The following is a 17,767-nucleotide window of genomic DNA, read 5'->3' as shown; positions in this document are numbered from 1 at the left end:
TTTGTTTACCAACCAGGTTTGGTCATTTCCCAAAAAGTGACTGATTGAAGACTGCTGTCAACAGCCTTAGTCGCTAATTTGGACACCAATTAAAGGCAGGGGACACTATTGGTAATTACTCAAAATAATTATTAGCATAAAACCTTCCTTGGTGACGAGTAATGGGGAGAGGTTGATAGTATAAAACATTGTGAGAAATGGCTCCCTCTGAAGTGCCATAGTTTTCGAGAAAGAAGTAATTTTCCACGAATTTGATTTCGAGACCTCAAGTTTAGAACTTGAGGTCTCGAAATCAACCATCTAAACGCACACAACTTCGTGCGACTAGGGTATTTTTTCTTTCATTATTATCTCGCAAGTTCGATGACCGATTGAGCTCAAATTTTCACAGGTTTGTTATTTTATGCATATCTTGAGATACACCAACTGTGAAGACTAGTCTTTGACAATTACCAATAGTGTCCACTGCCTTTAAGGATAAAGTTCCCTGTCTCTTACTTTTTGTTTACTATTAAAACACAAACTATTCAAAAAAAGATCAGACAAACAAAAAGCAGAAACTGTTTTTTCCCGTCACAGTTTGGCGGCAAATGTCTACTATTTAATAAGATACAGTAAAATACAAAGTGGTGTGCTTTATGTTGAATAACTCGCGGCACATTGTTAAAGATAAACTCATTAATATATCATTGGTCAAAACGTCTTCCGCAGGAACACATCAACTCCAAACATCAAAAAATATCTAACAAAAATCAAAAATCAAAATATAGGTTTCTGTTATGTATCTAGGAAGAACAGGCTATTTTTCTGTGTTTTTTTTCTTTAGCAATGTCCAATGCTCAAATGATTCAACGCATAAATAGCACTAGACATCTTTCAGCAATCTTGTAAGACATTCTTCAACCATTCAGCATAAGTACATAGTCCTCTTTTGGGAGGAGTGTTGGTTCTGAGAAGAAGTTGGTTCCGAGAAGACCCAGTGTGGTCTTGAGGCTTTGAACAGTATACTCTTTGAAGACAGGCTGAGTATTCTGTTTGAAACGTCAAGACCACACAGTTCTTCTCAGTACCAACATTTCCCCCAAATAAGTTTGTATACCTACTTGTACCCTAAAGTTTACTACTTAATTTTTTTTCTTAGCGATCAGAGAGTCATAATCAAATTAAACTGGTGGATTTCACACAAAAGGTTTCATGTTCAACCATCTGAGCAAAATTTCATAAAAGCTGTGAAGCCAGCAAATATTGCTTTAGCAAATTTGTTTCCTCAGCAAAATCTGACCAGTGTTAACTACATGACATATTGAGTGGTAATCTGTTTCTGCTAAACGAGATTTTTCTATGCTTAATGAACTCTGAGCATAATAAACAATCAAGGCTTAACATAGAATGGTTACTAAACGATGAGTGAGTAATCATGTATATTTAAATGCAGATAAAAACAATGCAAATACCCGGAATACAAAAGCCCCCAAACTTTTGTTTTATTTATAAAAGTATATCTGATCCCAAAACCCATTCCTCTCATAATAAGCACTGGACACTGCCAACTTTAAAAATATTGAATAAAAACAAATTTAAGAAGCTCTCTTAGAGATCCTCAACAAGAAACACGAATTAACATTCAAAACTTGCTATAAAGCTATTATTTTAAAAATAAAGGAAAGAAAAGAACAAACAACTTCCTGTTCTGCCTATTTGCACCCAAATTAAAAGCTCTATTTTGGCATCTTTGGAAAAAAGTTTAGTATAACGTAGTAGCACATGTACATGACAGTACTTTTAGTATAAAATCTCTCTTGAAGCTCTTGGTAAATAGAGCCGTTAAAAAAGAGAGAACGTTTTTCATGTACAATTTGCGCATCTGCGTCTGCTGCAAGTCTACTTTAAGATCAAAGACTACCAGTTTTACTCGAAACGATTTCTTTGTTCATGGTATATGGCAAAATAATTCACATGACTTCGTAGTATGTAAGCCAGTTGATTGGTTGAATATTCAGAAGCCATAAAGAACAGAAGCTGATCAAGTTTCAACTAGTCTTAATGTGGGTGATACATCCATCTTAAGTCTGGTGCCAGCAAACTGAACAACACTGCCCGAAGCCCATATTTTTAAGTGAAGATTTAACACATGTAAGTGCCAGACTGTACAGCTTCACTGTTAAAAACAAACAAACTCTGATTCCATCAAAACTCATTATCATCAAATGCTTGTTTTTTTAATTGTATTTTTAAAAGTATAAAAAATGTCCTGCCTGTCAAATATTCACAAGCCTTTGCAGGTCCTTCTTCAGTTGCAAGGCAACAATAGTGCTAAACAATCCACACCTATCGTTCTATATATACAATATTTAGTCTGTTACTCCAACAGTCGTCTTCTCTCCAACCATGACGATGAAAAAATGAGCTTAAATCCCCCAACAGTAAGTTGATGAATCAGTCATCGACGAATATCGCAACTTCAAGATTCATGTTGTGACCGAGGTGTCTGTTTATTCCATCTCCATGGTGATAATCCAGCACACATTCTCTCTTGATTACCAATGTCATTGACCTGACTCAATACAGTCTGGTGCCTAATGTTCTATCACAAAAGCAAGGAAGTATCCATTGATCAGCAGCACAGTCAATCTGGGTAGAGATACATACATGGGGCGCAGACTCTTTGGTTTTGATACAATGCAGAAAACACAAAGTGGATTTCACGATGCAGTCACTTTGGAAAGGTACCGTTTATTCCCTGCAATATAGAGAAAAAGAAAGGATACTCTGAGTTAGAATTTGATACATATAGGGTTAGTTTTGTCAGTCAAACAAATAAAAAAGCTTGTCAATGTATAAAAATACACCACGGCTGCAGTGGGTTCTGTTTTGGCTGCACCAGCAGTGTCATAGTTGAGTGACAAGGTCAGCAGAAACAGAGTGTAGAAAATGCGTATGTAGTTCATGTGTGTACCTGCTTTAAGGCAATTCAAGCATGCTGCCATTTTAGCTGTATGGCAAATTCCAACCTTCCCATTAAATGATGTGGTTAATTTTGCCTCACAGGCGTGTCACATGGGTTAACCCTACCTATGACACCTATGATTTCACAAAGAGTTAGGACTAGTCCTAACTTATGACTAGTCCTAGGAGCTATTAAAAACTTATGGCTAGTCCTAAGTTAGGGCTCCTAGCTCGATATAAGACTAGTCTCAACTCTTTGTGAAATCCACCCCAGGTACAGCACCAATAATGAAAGAATAACTGGCTTACCTTCTTACTGCGTAAGGATTCACACCCGACGCTGCTGCAGCTGCTGCTGCTTGCTGGTGACTTGCAAGAACTGAAGACGAAAAAAATGGAGAAGAACTTTTAAGAACTATGACAATTGGCTGTAGTACAAGGTTTATATAGACAGTACATGTATGTGGAGCTATAATTTAAAAAACTACAGCAATCTCAAAACACACCTGAGAAAACTATGAAAGTAGAATTTTTCACACGGGACAGTTTTAAGATCAGTGTTAACTTTGAAATTTCAATCAAAAATGTGTTTTTTTTTGTACGGACATTGATATACAAGGGGCTTTAGTAGAGTTGCCATTTTCCCAATCTCTTTTTTCCCATGAATTTCCATCATACTATAGAGACAGTTTATTTGGGGAAAGCTTTTGTAAAGGAACCTCTAATGAGCAAACTCTGGTACCATTGTGCCATACACATTCGTTCAAATTTGTGCATGGGTGTTCTTTTATGCAACTATGCAAAAGCTTGCCCCGAATCATTTGACATAGCAACCGTCTCTAAAGTGCAAGGAATTCAAATTTAAGCAGTAACTTGTGACTGAGCAAGTCATTGTACAAGACATTATTCAAATCTAAGGACGTATCCAAATTGGCGGCTACGGCTACGGCTACGGCCGGATCGCCGCGTTGTCATGCATTGAAGTATAGGACGCCCTTAGCAACACCCCTGGCAACGGTCGTAGCTGCAGCCGTAGCCATCAATTCGGACACGGCCTTACTCACAATTGGCTTATTCGGCCCTGGCCTTAAGTTTGTTCTCTTTTAAGACAAACTAATAAAAAACATGAAACAAAAACTTTTAAGATGGATTCACAAATTATTTGAGCCAAGTTAACTTTTGTTACTTCAATAAGATAAATTAGTGAGAAGTAGAACTGCTTACCGAAGTGATCATAGGGCTGTAATACTGGATATCCCATGCCTAGGTGTGTATGCTGGTGTGTGTGCATATGTTGATGTAGTAGATGACCAGGTGGAAAAGGTGGTCCGTGTCTCCTTGTCGCATCATACCGTGGAGACTCGGCTCTCGTCGTGGGTGTTGCTGGGGTCTTCCTCCCAGCTGGAGAAGCTGCTCGATGCGGAGATGTCGACGGTCTCCGTTCCCTCTCAGGTTCTGGTGATCTTGTTGGTCGCTCATTTTTGTGCGAGCTGAAATACTGGTTTGCGTGCTGTTGTAGAACGTCTAGGGCTTTGGTTGGTCGCTCTCGCGAGGAGTCTCGGCTTTTACTACTAGAGCTTGAAGGAGGAGACGTTGGCCTGGACTCACGTTCAAGTTCATAACGACCCCGTTCTTCAGATGACTTCCAAATGGGGCTGATAACACGAGGGCCAGCAGGCGGTGGGTAGTGTAACTCATGTGGGATATAAGTAGGGTATGCCACCATTGGATTCACAGCCTGATAGGCTGGGTGGTTGGGATCAAATGGCATTGGTCCAAAGGCTGTGTGGACAAACCCCTGCTGATGAAGGTAAGCTGGGTAGGTCTCAAGTACTCTTCTAGAAGGAGGGCCAGGACCCCTAGACTTATCATGAGGAGACTGACTCTTACCAAGTGGAGATTCTCTATGCTTCTTCTCATCAGTGGGTACTTTCGAAGATGTTGCAGAAGAACCTTGCTCCTTAGAGGCGTCACGTCGTGGAGAAACACTTGCTCTCCTGGAATGCTCATGATCAGGCGTTCGTCGATTCTCTTTCCGCGACTCACTAGACTCTGACCTATGCCTCCCCTCTTGCTCTTTGACTTTCCGTTGCTCTTCTTCCTGCCTTTGCAACTCCCTCTGTTTAGTATCATACAAGGAGTACAACCTCATCTCTTCCCTCTGCTGTTCCTGTAGGGTCCGTCCCTCTGTACTTTTTGAGGCACCATTTGCGGCATTCAAGTCAGGACTCTCAGATCCTGGTTTATTAAAGTCTAATTGTTTACCACGAATTGCTTCAGCAGAAACCTCCCCCTTTCTCTTGAGATGGTGATGATCCTTTTCAGGTCTCATTCCCTTTGATTCACATATAGGGTCCCTTTTAGTGGGGGTCACTGGTTCTGTTTTGATCTTTGGGATTGGTCTGGGTTCAGAGCTCTCAGCAGGTTTGTCTTTGCTCGTCTCCTGTTCCCGTTTCTCTCGTTCTATCCTTTCTGCCTCAGCACGTTTGCGTTGCTCACCCATGAACTGCTCATGTTGTTGTCTATAATGGGGATCAGTGGATATTAGTCTTTGGTGATAAGAAGGGTCCATTGCTACATATCCAGGTACAAAGGAATACTGTCCTCCAAACACAGCTCCTGGTGGAGCTTGAGGCCTGTAGCTTGAGTCAGTTGATGGACTCGGAGTGTCTTTCCTTGCCTTCTTAGCTTCAGGTCCTTCCTTGATGGGTTCGCGAGTAGTCTCTAATTTAATTGATTGAGTAGGAGTTGATCTCATCGTGTCTAGTGACTTTGCCAATGATTCATTGCTAACACCGCGTTCTCGCGCTACCTCCGTTAGTGGTGAGAACATCGGTACAGCTAGTTGTTCTCGCTCAACCCTACGTAGATCTTCTGGGACTGGCTTGTTAGCCTGCTGCGCTCTGGATATCGGAGTGTCGTGAAAAGCATAAGGATCTCTGTCCTCTCTTGGTTTAGCTGCGACAATCGGGGGATCGTCGTTTGCATCTGAGATATCAGAGTAGGCTGGACTTCCTGCTCGACCGTCCTCGGTACTTTGTGGCACAGTCAAGGTCGGCACAGGGTGTTCTGAGGGCAAGGTGTTGGACTTGGTTTGGGTAGTTGGTGGGAGTCCTTGAAACTCAGTTTTCATGGCCTCTGGGGAGGATGGGATGATTGGTTTTGTGGGAGGGGGAGGTGGTGGTTGCTGTTGTTGCTGAGGCTGCATTGGTCCATGGTGTGGTGGTCTATTGGCTGAGTTCAATATACTACTCGTAGGGATAAGCTTTGGCATTTCTGGCATGGTGGGATTAGCCATCAGCCTGCTAGGGATTAGTGAATGAAGCTCCTTTGGGGTCTCTTTGGGTGGTTGGTCAGTCCCTTTGGCCTGATTGTCCGAACTACTCCCAGCAACATATGGAGAGTTCCTACCAGCATCCTCTGGACCAATACCCGATGCTGTAAGAGCCTGTTTGAGAATGTTATTCTCTAACAACGCGGCTGCTATCGATGCTTCAGTGAGTTGATCTGGCCGACTGGTTGGCGGAGAATCCTTTGGCTTTGCCTCTTTTGGTTTACTGTTATCTTTAGAGTCTACTTTGGTCCCTTCCTTTGGGGTAGTACCTGATGTATGTTTCTCTTTATCAGTCTTTGATTTTTTCTTCGGTTTGGATTTCTTATCTTTAAGATTCGCTATGGATGTATTCACAGTGGAGTTGTCTGCCACGGAAGGCTTTGGTTGGATTGGTTTGAGTGCTAGGCCAGTACTAGGTGATGACCCTGTAGGTTTGGTTGTCACTGACGGTATCGTCAAAGGCGTTGGAGTTGTTGTACTGCTTGTGGCGACAATGGCTGGTATTGCAATGAGTTGTGGTGGTTGGGGATGGGGCGGAGCAGGGGCAATCGGCCGGGCCGATTTGGGCTTCTGGACCGTTTTGTCCTGTTTTGACTTTTTCTTTTCCGAGCCTCCTTTTGCCTTCTCCTTTTCTTTACTCTTAGAATGTTTTTGCGCATCGTCACTATGCTGAGGCGTCGTGGGCATCTTAAGCATATCTGGAGTTTTAGGAACCCCCACAGCTGGTGGACTGAGAGGCTCAGTCTTGATCGTAATTTGCTCTGGATTAGATCGTATAACACTCACACCAGTTGGTTTCTCAGCAATGTTTGCATTCATCTTTTTAGAATGATCATCAGCTTCAGCCGTAGAGTTAAAATCAAACACTGACATATCCTTTTGATTGCTAGTCGCAGCTAGACTCGTAACTGCTTTCTTGTGCTTGTTGTTCGACTTATCGTTTGAGTGAGAATCAGTCTTTGTTTTGACGGCACTAACAGAGTCTTTGCTTTTGTTTACACCATGAAGGAGCTTACTTGGACTTGACTTTTCGGCTGGAATTTTATGCTGCCCACCTTTAGGGCTACGGGCTACATCCACTTTTCCTTTGACAGTGCTGTCTTTAGTAATAGAGTCTTTGCACGATGAGTCAGTTGATGTACTTCCTGTCGGTGAACAAGGCGGTAAACTATCTTCCCTCTTCTCAGTTGGGGTCGTCAACGTCGAGGGAGATGTTTTGGTGTCTTTGGATTTGTCCGCCGTACTGGCCGCCACCTTGGGTGGACAGGGAGTACTAGGTAAAGCTCCTTGAGGAAGCTCTGAAGACATTTGAGTCTTCTCTTCCTTGGAGAGGCTCAAATCAGGGACTTCGTCAGTCACAGCTTTGGTTGATTCTGGATTGTCTGACTCATCCGGAGTTATCGCTTCCGGTCTCGGATTATCTTGGTGGGCATGTGTCTGGTGGTATCTTAATCCATTTATATGTTTGTACTTTTTATTGCAGTTTGGTTCTGGGCACTCAATAAAAACCGGTGAAGTTGCACCCTCAGATGAATTTGGTGTCGGTGTATTCCTGGCCGTTTTCATCCTCTTGGCCGCTTTATTACTATCTTCCCCGGAGCTCAAGTCAATGTCCGTGGGGCGGATTTTCCGTTTACCCTGGTTCCGATCGATGGCGTTCGGGGGCGTGCGACTGCCATTGGATGCACCGCTGCCCCGTCGCCCTTTGATTGTGGTAGAGTTGCGAAGTTTACTGTGAATGGAAGAACGTGTCTCTGTGAAGTTGCTGAGGTCACTATTTGTTGTGGAAGAGCTGCTACGCCCTCGCTTGGGTCTCCCTGGTGTTTTTGCGTTCCTATTTTCCATATCGCTGGTGGGTGAATCGCAGAACCTAAATCAGAAAAAAATAAAAAGAAGAAACAAATGGTAAAAACCTTGGCAATATTTTTACAAGGTTACAATTTGTAGTCAAGATGTCCTTGATGAATCAAGATTATGCTATATAAATGTACATTTACACAATACTCCTTATTCGGATAAAAAAATTACCTGGCAACAAAAATAAATTATCCTTGGTTTACATTCAAGACAAGTACATGACCTAGTCTTGCAATCCTCTCATATATTTTGAGACATTCTAATCAAGAAAACCACCTTATAATCAGTAACAACTGCTTCCCCCCCCATTCAAAAGAAAAATCCCTGGTTCAAATTGTAATTTCTGTTATAATATTGCAAATCTTTTAACAGAGGAAAAGGATGGGTTTACATACCTTGGTGGTGCCCAGTCATGCTTTGTGCAGTCAAGTAGTGTCCCAACATAGGTCTTGTTTCTCCAAGTAACATTCACCACAAGCACACCTACATAGACAAAAAAGCAAATAGTTTGCAGGAGGGTTAATGGAAAGTGTACAATTTATCAGAGCAAAGACTTATTACAGTCCGTTAGTTTTCATCAAAAGGTTCAGAATCTTGGGAGTTAGATTGGTCTATATTACAAAGCACCAGTCATGGGAGTCTGTTGAAATTGAAATTACTTATATTTTATACATGAAATACTGAAAATCAGCTTCTTGTCCCTACAAACATTTTATGGAAACTTAAATTGACCATAATCATGATCATCTCTCAAGACTGTTTAAGATATAACATGTGACAGACACAATTTGCAAATGTTACTTCCCAAATAAAAATTCTTTGTATGGAGATCGCTTCTTGAAAGAACAACAAGAAACAAACCCTTAACATATTGACCCCCTAACGACCCCCCAGGAAGTAAGTATTTAGAAGGAGAGGACCTTACCCTGGTCAGTTTCATGCCACACAATGCCCTCCAGGTTGACTGAAGTTCCTGGTTCACAAGGCCCTAGACAATCAGGGTCAGTGAGTGTGGACATGTCACAGGTGTCTACGGCAACAGAGTGAGTGGTCGCCTGTCAAGAATAGAAACAGAAAACAATGGGAAAAGGTTAGAAGAAAAGGTCAAATACATCATGTTGCTGTACCCTCAAACATGATAAAGAGAACATTAATCAGGTATGAAATCTGAGAAATTCTCTCTGTTAAACTTGCTTGCTGCCCTCTTGTGGCTGTTTAGAGCCAGTTTACAATTTCTCTTGATGCTGTTCTTGCTCTATACAGACAGCTCTGTTTACAATGAATATTGAAGTAATGCGTTTAATGAAGTTATGACTCAATTACGATTTTAAACAAATCACAAATTTATTTTAAAAGGTCTTGCCTGAAATAATGCATTTACAAAAAAAAAATGTATATGAATTTTAAATTGAGGTTTGTCAGCTATCTCCAAACAATACAGTATGTTTAAACTGTAAAGAACCATGGAGGTAAAAAAAGAACACTCATCTGCAAAAAACAATTAAGACAACATTGACTGTCATTAGCTGATTTGAGTTGGCAAATATAAAAAACAAAAGTATGCAAGAAAGAAAAACCTAGAACAAAAGTCCTAAAAAATAACCTAGAACAGAAGTCCAGATTCAAGAAACAACAACTCCAAAGTGCAACACACATTCAATTCAATCGTAATAATCCTAAATGCATTCCAGATTGACAATTTGACCTATGACCTCACAGCTCTGATATCCTCACTCTTCCACTCCTCCCACCCGACACTGCTTAGCCAACAAATATTTCCATCAAGAGTCTCCACTAGCGCTGTCACAACAAACCTTGGGCTGCCCTAAAGGAGTCCATGATTGCAATTACGCACTATGCAGCAGAGGGAATTGAGCTTTCAAGCCGGGGGAAAAAAATGTTAGTGTTGAGCACATCCTTGGGAATGTCTTAAGAATGTGACTGTTGTGGATTGACTGGTTTTACAGGAGAACCAAAGTTGTCAGAATTTATTAATTTCATCAGTGGAACATCTGCGGGATGTTAAGCTTCAAACATCAGGCGAAGAGATCATTACTTGGACTAAGTAATAATCTGCTCTGGTCAAGGGACTATATGTGAAAATATCACAGGTTATCCCGGAAAAGAAAAACAGGCGAGAAATTTCCACTACAAATTTAGAACGTTCTTCGCTTCACGTGTTTAAACGAGTCCGACTTCCCACTAGTTCAGAAAAACAGTGGAATATTATCTGACTAAGATTACAGGCCACGTTCCGCTCATATAAGCAGTCATTTTTATTTTTTGAAAAAGCTGCAGGCGATGAAAAAATAGAGAATGACAGAGTTGATGGCCATAGCCCTAACGCCCCCCCCCCAAAGGAAATACCCCACACTATAATTGGTGGGAAGTGGCGAAGGGCATGTACAGCCTCAAGGGGTGATGGCGTTAGGCTGTCATGGGTGTATTTGGGTCCGTTGGCAAGTAAAGAAACAGCTTGGTTGATTGGGAACAATTACTCCATTTTGACCAAGGATTCGTCCGTCCATAGAAACTGCAAGATACATGACTGCAGGGCTTAATTTCATAAAGTCTTGCATAAAAACTTGCTAAGCACAAAAAGTAAAAGTTACCAGCCCAAATTAAATAAAGTTAGCATTGTTGTGAGTGGTGCCCCACTTAATTTTTGCATATAGCAAAGAAATTTGTCACGCAGTATTTTCTGTTTAACAGCTTTATGAAAAGAGCGACTGGCAGGGTTTATATAATTTGTTTCTTCAGTCATATTAGTTGTGCCTTCACATTGCAAGGACAAGTTCACAGAAGATCCAAACTACCCAAAATAGACCTTATTATCAACATGATGTGAAAAAGGATAATAACAGAGTGATAGAATTGACACCAGTCTACTCTATCACACTTTGCAGCCTAGCCCATAGGTGGTTGTACCAATATTTATCCTTCTGTTGAACTTTAACCCCCCTTCCCCCCCCCCCTCTTTCCGAAACAAAAAGCCCATTGCTCACTCCCGTAAGTCCATATCTTTGGTCTTTAGTAAGTCCATATCTTTGGTCGTTAATATATCATACAGGAGATTAAAACTTGATGAATTGTAACCTCCCATGTTTACTGAACGTCTGACTGCTTTTTGGTTGGCCCCCCTTAGCGGACAATGCAGGCCCAGAATGCCCCATGTACCTCAGCACAGAGCCATCCTTGCCGGCAGGAATGTCGGCCAACACCCACTGAGATCTCAAGTGGAACACCTAATCGTCCAAAGTTGAAAGAAATATGTGAAGGAATTTTCTATCACAGGTATTTCCAGCCAATAGTACATCATTACCAGTTTTTTTCCTCTAATACATCAAAATCAGACACCCAATAAATCGACGCCGAACATCATCCCTTGAAAACATCTGCTGGGTTTATGCCTCTTGACTAAAACCGATTAAGGAAAAGAATACAATGGGATGGAAATGAGAAAATAAAAACCCCTCTAAGTACAAAATATCTCCTTGCTTTAGGCCGATCAGCACTTGGCAATTGATACAAACATTACATTTGGGCACAATCACCACACTGCCCTTTCATTCCAATCTAGTTTCCTGGGAACAATTTAAATGCCTGTTTGCCTTCCCCCCCAAAGCTAATGCAATATAATACCTTCATCCCCCCCTTTCAGAACTGAACCAGTCTACCCAATAGGGATCGTATGAGGTGATGATAGATACGGAAGGAACCACTCTGTCAGAATAGGGGTGGCATACCTGGGACGCCAGAAATTAGATTTATGACAGAGTGTGACAAAAGGTAACAGACTCATGCTGTTTGGATCGCAGGCAGGAAGGGACCGAAATGAAGAAATAACTCTCCGGTGTGAATAGAAAAGGGTGAAGAGTTAAAGGCAAAGGGATTTTGTTCCCGCATAAAGTGACCTTTCTGGACAGAGAATGAGACGGTAAATTTAAACCGGGCATCGACCTATGGCTAATGGACCTCCCCTAGCTCCTCCACATGAATTTAAATTTGCATTAAGAGTATCACGTTTATTATTACAGTGCTCTATCGCCAGAATTTTCTCCCCCAACCCCTACGTGAATTTACAGGGCTTTCATAATCTTTGAGGTTTTTTTTCATCACAGCCAAAAACAATGAGTTCATACTTTTGAAGGATAACTTTTTTTTTTTAGGAGAAGCATCTCTGTCTTTACTCTGTGAGAGAAGGAAGTGGATTTTAAAGATGAAGACTACATGTATCTTGTTTTTGAAAGTTTGGATGTGTTTACGGAATTGGAAATAACCCAAACTGTTTATAGATTATCTTCTTAGATAGCCCATGGATAGCCTTACTTTGGAGACTTAAGAGCTCAAACACTGACATGTTGTTGTAACCTTATTTGGTTTCTCAATTTTTTTGAACATCCAATCATGATCCAATGGATCATTCCATCATACAGTGAGCCATTTTCACTTCCTTAAAAACAGTGAAACAAGATCGTTGTTTCAAGCTTGAGAAATCCCAACTAGGCAAACAATATTTCCAGCAACAAAGAAACTACTTTAGGGCATCTTGTCAAGAGGGCCGTTTAGAAAATAATTTCCCTTGAAACATCCAGACTTGAAGCAATGCTGGATCACTTGCTTTGTGCATTTTCAGAGTATACAGGGGGGGGGGGTCCTGTGGGACTTGGGTTTCCTCCCATGGCAAAACAAGTCTGGTTAGTGGTGAACAATGGATCAACCTTCCTTAATGCCTACCATGTAAAGCCAACTGGACACGATGTGTGATTCATCTTGGTGTATAATCAGCCATGAGACTTAATCAATAAGCACACAGGCAAAATCAATATAGGAAAAAAAGGCATGACTGAACAGCAAACAAAAGGCTGCTGTTAAATATGAGGAATAAGTACAGTATCTTAAGACAGGAAACAGGGATGCAAATGCTGTAATTACTCTTTGTTCCTTCAATCTTGTCCAGATTTTGAACATTACACCTCCAAAAAGATCCAGAAACGAACATTTATGGCACGTAAGAAATGGTACTTCACTAGTATATTACTCGAAAACTCCACTTAAATGTTGTACAATTTGTCTTCTTGATGCTGGTGCTAGTTGCTAACCTAATCATAATTCTTTTCATAAATATTTTTAAAATTTATCTTTTTTTTTTTCTTTTCAACTCTGTCCCCGAGGAACCGGTAAATGTATTACACACAGAGGTTATTAGCGATAGTGACTTCTAATACCCTAAATTATAGTGAATCTTGAATCAAAACATTTACAAACAGAGAATATTTTGTACAATTCTTTTTACAGAAAATGATTACAGTCGAGGCGCCTGACTTTGAGTACCTCATTGATAAGGCAACATAATAGTCTGGTGCTCTTGCATATCAATCACTGATACATATCTCTAGTGACATAAAGGGTGCCGCCCAACAAGGCTAAACAGTTTAGCCCCAGGGCCACTACATTCAATCACCAAGCTCAATGATCATAGACTGTCCGATTAGGAACTGGCTGATAACCAATTTGGAACTGCCCACTGCCCAATTAAATCACACAACTTGCCACTCTTCTCTTCTTATTTTAACACTTGACTTGAGTAGTTTCCAAGAAAGGAATGAAGTTAAACATTCACCTTCAATCCTATGTCAAAGGAAACTTGAGAACAGAAATTTGTTCAAAAAAGAAAAATAAACACTTTGAATGATCATTTTGGTTATGGTCAAATTACAAACTGATCAACCTGTCCAAGTAAGAATAGGTTACTGTCCAATTAGGAATAAATCACTGTTCATTTGGAAACTACTCAATTATTTAGACCATGGCTGAAGTTGCAATAAATAATAGTTTTCTTAAATCAAAGTTTGTGAGGCTAGTTCAGGTAGACGGCAATGTCTTGGTGTGTTTTCAGTCGACACGTGCACCAGGTGGACTCACCTCTCAGGATGTTTGGTCCCAGTGCGTGTCTTTCAACCAATTAAATGTTAAGCTTATAATTGGCAAATCATTTTACAGCAATTACCAAGAGTGAACACACCCACTGAAGGCCAACTACACTTTAGGTAGAAAAAATTACCTTATATGAATCAAACATACCCAGAAAGTGGGAGTTAATAAAAATGTCTGCATTTAACTCTGGAAGTGCCCTGGGGCCAGATTTCATAAAGATAATGACTTTCAGGAACATGAGCTGTATCTGATCACGCAGCTGTGGCTTGAACGCCATGATAATTACATGTAGTGAAGCAAAGACAACACCCCTAGTAGCAATAGCTGCAGCCGCAGCCACCAAATCCAACTCTGACCAACTTTGCAAAAACCGGTAGCCAGTAGCCAACCGGAAATGACCCTTCAATTCACATCAATGTGACTGGTACCAATTTATTTTCTTGCTTGGCATATTAACTTCCAAGAAATAGTTTTTTAATATTTGATGAATTTGACAAATTATTGGGATGATCGAGGGAAAATGCAAGATCCAATTTGACCAGAACAAAATTGCCTTGGACCTTAACCCTTACACTCTGACCTTTGCACAGCTGCAAGCTGTGTACAAGCACTCAGCCTATAAGCTGTCAAGGACTTTAAATTATTCAAGCTTGTATTACACTGAAGTACTTCTCAGTTTTCTGCACCAGCCAACCAGAGTGTTTCTTTCATATATGATGCAAGAACAGTCTGATCAACCATAGCTAAAACACATCAAAATACGATATATAGGCAAGAGTGGCTTTATAACAGTAATTCTGCTTGGCTGAAAAGGGTCTGTGTTCAATACTGAGTTTTAGCATTTATGGTGGATTCAAACCACAATGGCTTCTATGATTAATCTCCCATGACAACAAGCACAAGTAGCTTTGTCATGTCAGCTCCGTGATGTTCTGATCTGCCCTTGATGTGAACCAAACTGATAGCAAAATGGACAGCTGTAAAAGTACAAGAGACTACCCAGCAAATGAGCTACTTTTGAAGTTATAGAGCTCCAAGTTTCCCACGGAACAACATCTGACGAAATGGACAGGTAAATCCTGAGGCAAATCCTGGCATGAAAAACCTGAGGATTTGAGGAATGATTTGCAGAACTTGATCACATTTGAAGCCGAGTGAATCATGTGCCACAAACTCACGGCATGTCAATAAAACCACAGAGCAAAGACTACACAAGACAGCTGTTTTATCTACCCAGAACTTTTCAACAGCTACTCCATCTGGTCCTGCTTTATGATAGGGCATTGATAGAACAATGTACAAAGAAATCGATCATAAATCTGTGGATGATGACCACCCAGTTTCTTAAAGCCATTATACACTTTCGGTAAACAGTATTGTCCAAGGCCCACACTTCGTGTATCACAACTTATATATAAAATAACAATCCTGTGGAAATTTAGGCTCAATCGGACATCGGAGTCGGGAGAAAATAACGGGAAAACCCACTCCTGTTTTCGCGCGTTTCGCCGTGTCATGACATGTGTTTCTAACAACTCCGTAATTCTCGTTAACGAGAATTTATATTGTTTTACCGTTTTCTCAAAAAGTAAAGCATTTCATGGACTAATATTTCAAGAGAAGTCTTTCACCATTACCTTCTGTAAATCCTGTAAATTATTTGTAAATCTGTGAACTTTTTTTTTTTTTTCTCTACCGAAAGGGTCCAATGGCTTTAATTTTGATTTTTATCAAAACAATGTACAATTTGCTCACGAAAGTTACCCCAGACTTTTTTTCTCTTCAGAATTCCACCTTTAAAAAGTCACATATACAGCAAAATAATGAACAATTTTCATTAATATATTCCTCACCTTCTCGTTTTTGCCTTTCTTCCCTCCATGTTTCTTTGCTCCACCACTGTGCGATCCTTCCTTCTTACTATTTGTCTCCACTTTGACCTCTTTCTCTTCCTTCTTCTTGTTCACGACGACGTTCACTTCCTCTTTCACTTTCACCTCCTCTTCCGCTCCTCGACTCTCCATTTTACTTGGTTTCTTGTCAGAGTCCTTGATCTCGGGGAGTTTGACAGCGTTGATGGTCAACATCTTCATAGGATTGCCAGCAATGGCCACGCTGTGTGCGATACTATGATTTTGGTTCTCTGCATGTTTTGGTTGCTGCTGTAATGGCGGAGGAAGAGGTGTGGCCGATGTGGAAGAGGCGATGGAAGTGTTTAATAGAACGGTGGGGTTAGGTGTATTCAACGTTGTTGGCGTTGTCGCTGACGTCAGGGACACTATAACAGGCCCTTTGGAAGCATTGTTCCCTGTTGGGTTTATAAATGTCTTATCTTGTTTGAGGTTCAAGTCTTTCTTATGTTGGACCACCATTCGTGATTTAGCAACTACGTCCTGTTTTAATACGGGTCTCTCAGGTGATGCTTGGTGCACTGGCACTGTCGTCGTGGCCGTTGGAAGGATAGATTCATCGATGTTGTTCGCAGCTTGATCTTTACGGGGTGACGCGGCGGCCGTATCACCCTTAGAGCTACTGACTTTGCGTTTAATTTTCATCTTGCCAATTCTCATTGGACTGGAGTCTGCTGAAGGGACATCCTGCCGGTCCTTCTCTAGGTCAGCGTCCAGGTCAATGATCAGGTTGCCAAGCCCAATCTCCCATTCTTCACTGCTATCGTACTGTGGTGTAACCTCCTCTTTGGTTGCTGGGTCGGGGCTGATGATGCTAGTGTCCATCTTGGCGCGACATTAAAGGCACGCAGGCTGCCCCTACAAGGCCCCTTAAACTGAGGAGAGGCACACACAAACTCAAACTTTCCTCCCCTGCCAGGATGAGATAATAACAGCCAAAAAAGGTCAGCAGGTCACGGCACACAGGTCAAAGGTTATAGGCTGTCAACAAGTTTACGCCAAGAATCTTGCATTGCTGGTGATGTGAGATCTCCACAATCTGTAGATAATAAATAAACAGGAGAACGAAGTTAAGCATCGGACTAAGACATGAGTGATTCTGTGGTTTATTCTTACAATTCTCCCTGGGTCTCTTTCTCGCTTGCTTCACCGCAAACATCCATCTTCATCTCACAATCTGACAACCTTCATTAACTTCAAAAGGAAATGAAAGTCACAAGTTAATAGAAGAAAACCTGGGTTGCTAGTCTTGTCAATACGAGGTAACCTCGTATTGACAAGACTAGCAAAAGGCATGGTGTGATTTCTGACCATACCGGAGACTCTCGGACCAGTTCAGGTAACAGTTGGGGGATTTACAACGCACTGAAATTTGAGCTAAGGGAAACTGAGTGTTTAAATACTACAAAGCAATCAGACTCAACACACAAAGACAGAATATATTGCCAAAGATGAGCTTAAAAGTAACAGCTATAGCTGTGCATGTCCAACAATCATGGTGTGAAAGTCATTATGAATAATTTATTGAGTTCTAAAACAGCTAGTATACATGTTGTAATCAGTGAAAAGTTGTTGATGCCTTTATCAATCAGCCTCAGTAAATCTTTTTTTTAAATAGATAACTGACAATTTCTGTGATGATTTTTAAAACTACTCAACTCAGTAAATCTTTTTTTAAATAGATAACTGACAATTTCTGTGATGATTTTTAAAACTACTCAACTCAGTAAATCTTTTTTTAAATAGATAACTGACAATTTCTGTGATGATTTTTAAAACTACT

General features: G+C 40.8%; 1 protein-coding gene across 5 annotated transcripts in view; it reads right to left on the bottom strand.

The window, feature by feature from the left end:
- Positions 1–561: 561 nt before the first annotated feature.
- LOC139941467 (uncharacterized) overlaps positions 562–17,767 on the bottom strand; it is a 168,287-nt gene continuing 151,081 nt past the window's right edge. For all 5 annotated transcript variants that reach the window (XM_071937985.1, XM_071937984.1, XM_071937987.1 and 2 more), the window contains 6 exons: positions 15,928–17,023; positions 9,063–9,192; positions 8,533–8,620; positions 4,171–8,150; positions 3,256–3,325; positions 562–2,740 (listed from right to left, as the gene is read on the bottom strand). In XM_071937985.1, the coding sequence (XP_071794086.1) occupies positions 2,734–2,740; positions 3,256–3,325; positions 4,171–8,150; positions 8,533–8,620; positions 9,063–9,192; positions 15,928–16,809 (5,157 nt within the window). In that variant the 5' untranslated portion in view covers positions 16,810–17,023 and the 3' untranslated portion in view covers positions 562–2,733. The remainder of the gene's footprint in view (positions 2,741–3,255; positions 3,326–4,170; positions 8,151–8,532; positions 8,621–9,062; positions 9,193–15,927; positions 17,024–17,767) is intronic.

This window comes from Asterias amurensis, chromosome 9 (assembly GCF_032118995.1).
Source record: "Asterias amurensis chromosome 9, ASM3211899v1".
Lineage (NCBI taxonomy): Eukaryota > Metazoa > Echinodermata > Asteroidea > Forcipulatida > Asteriidae > Asterias > Asterias amurensis.
This window is presented reverse-complemented; position numbering and strand designations above follow the sequence as displayed.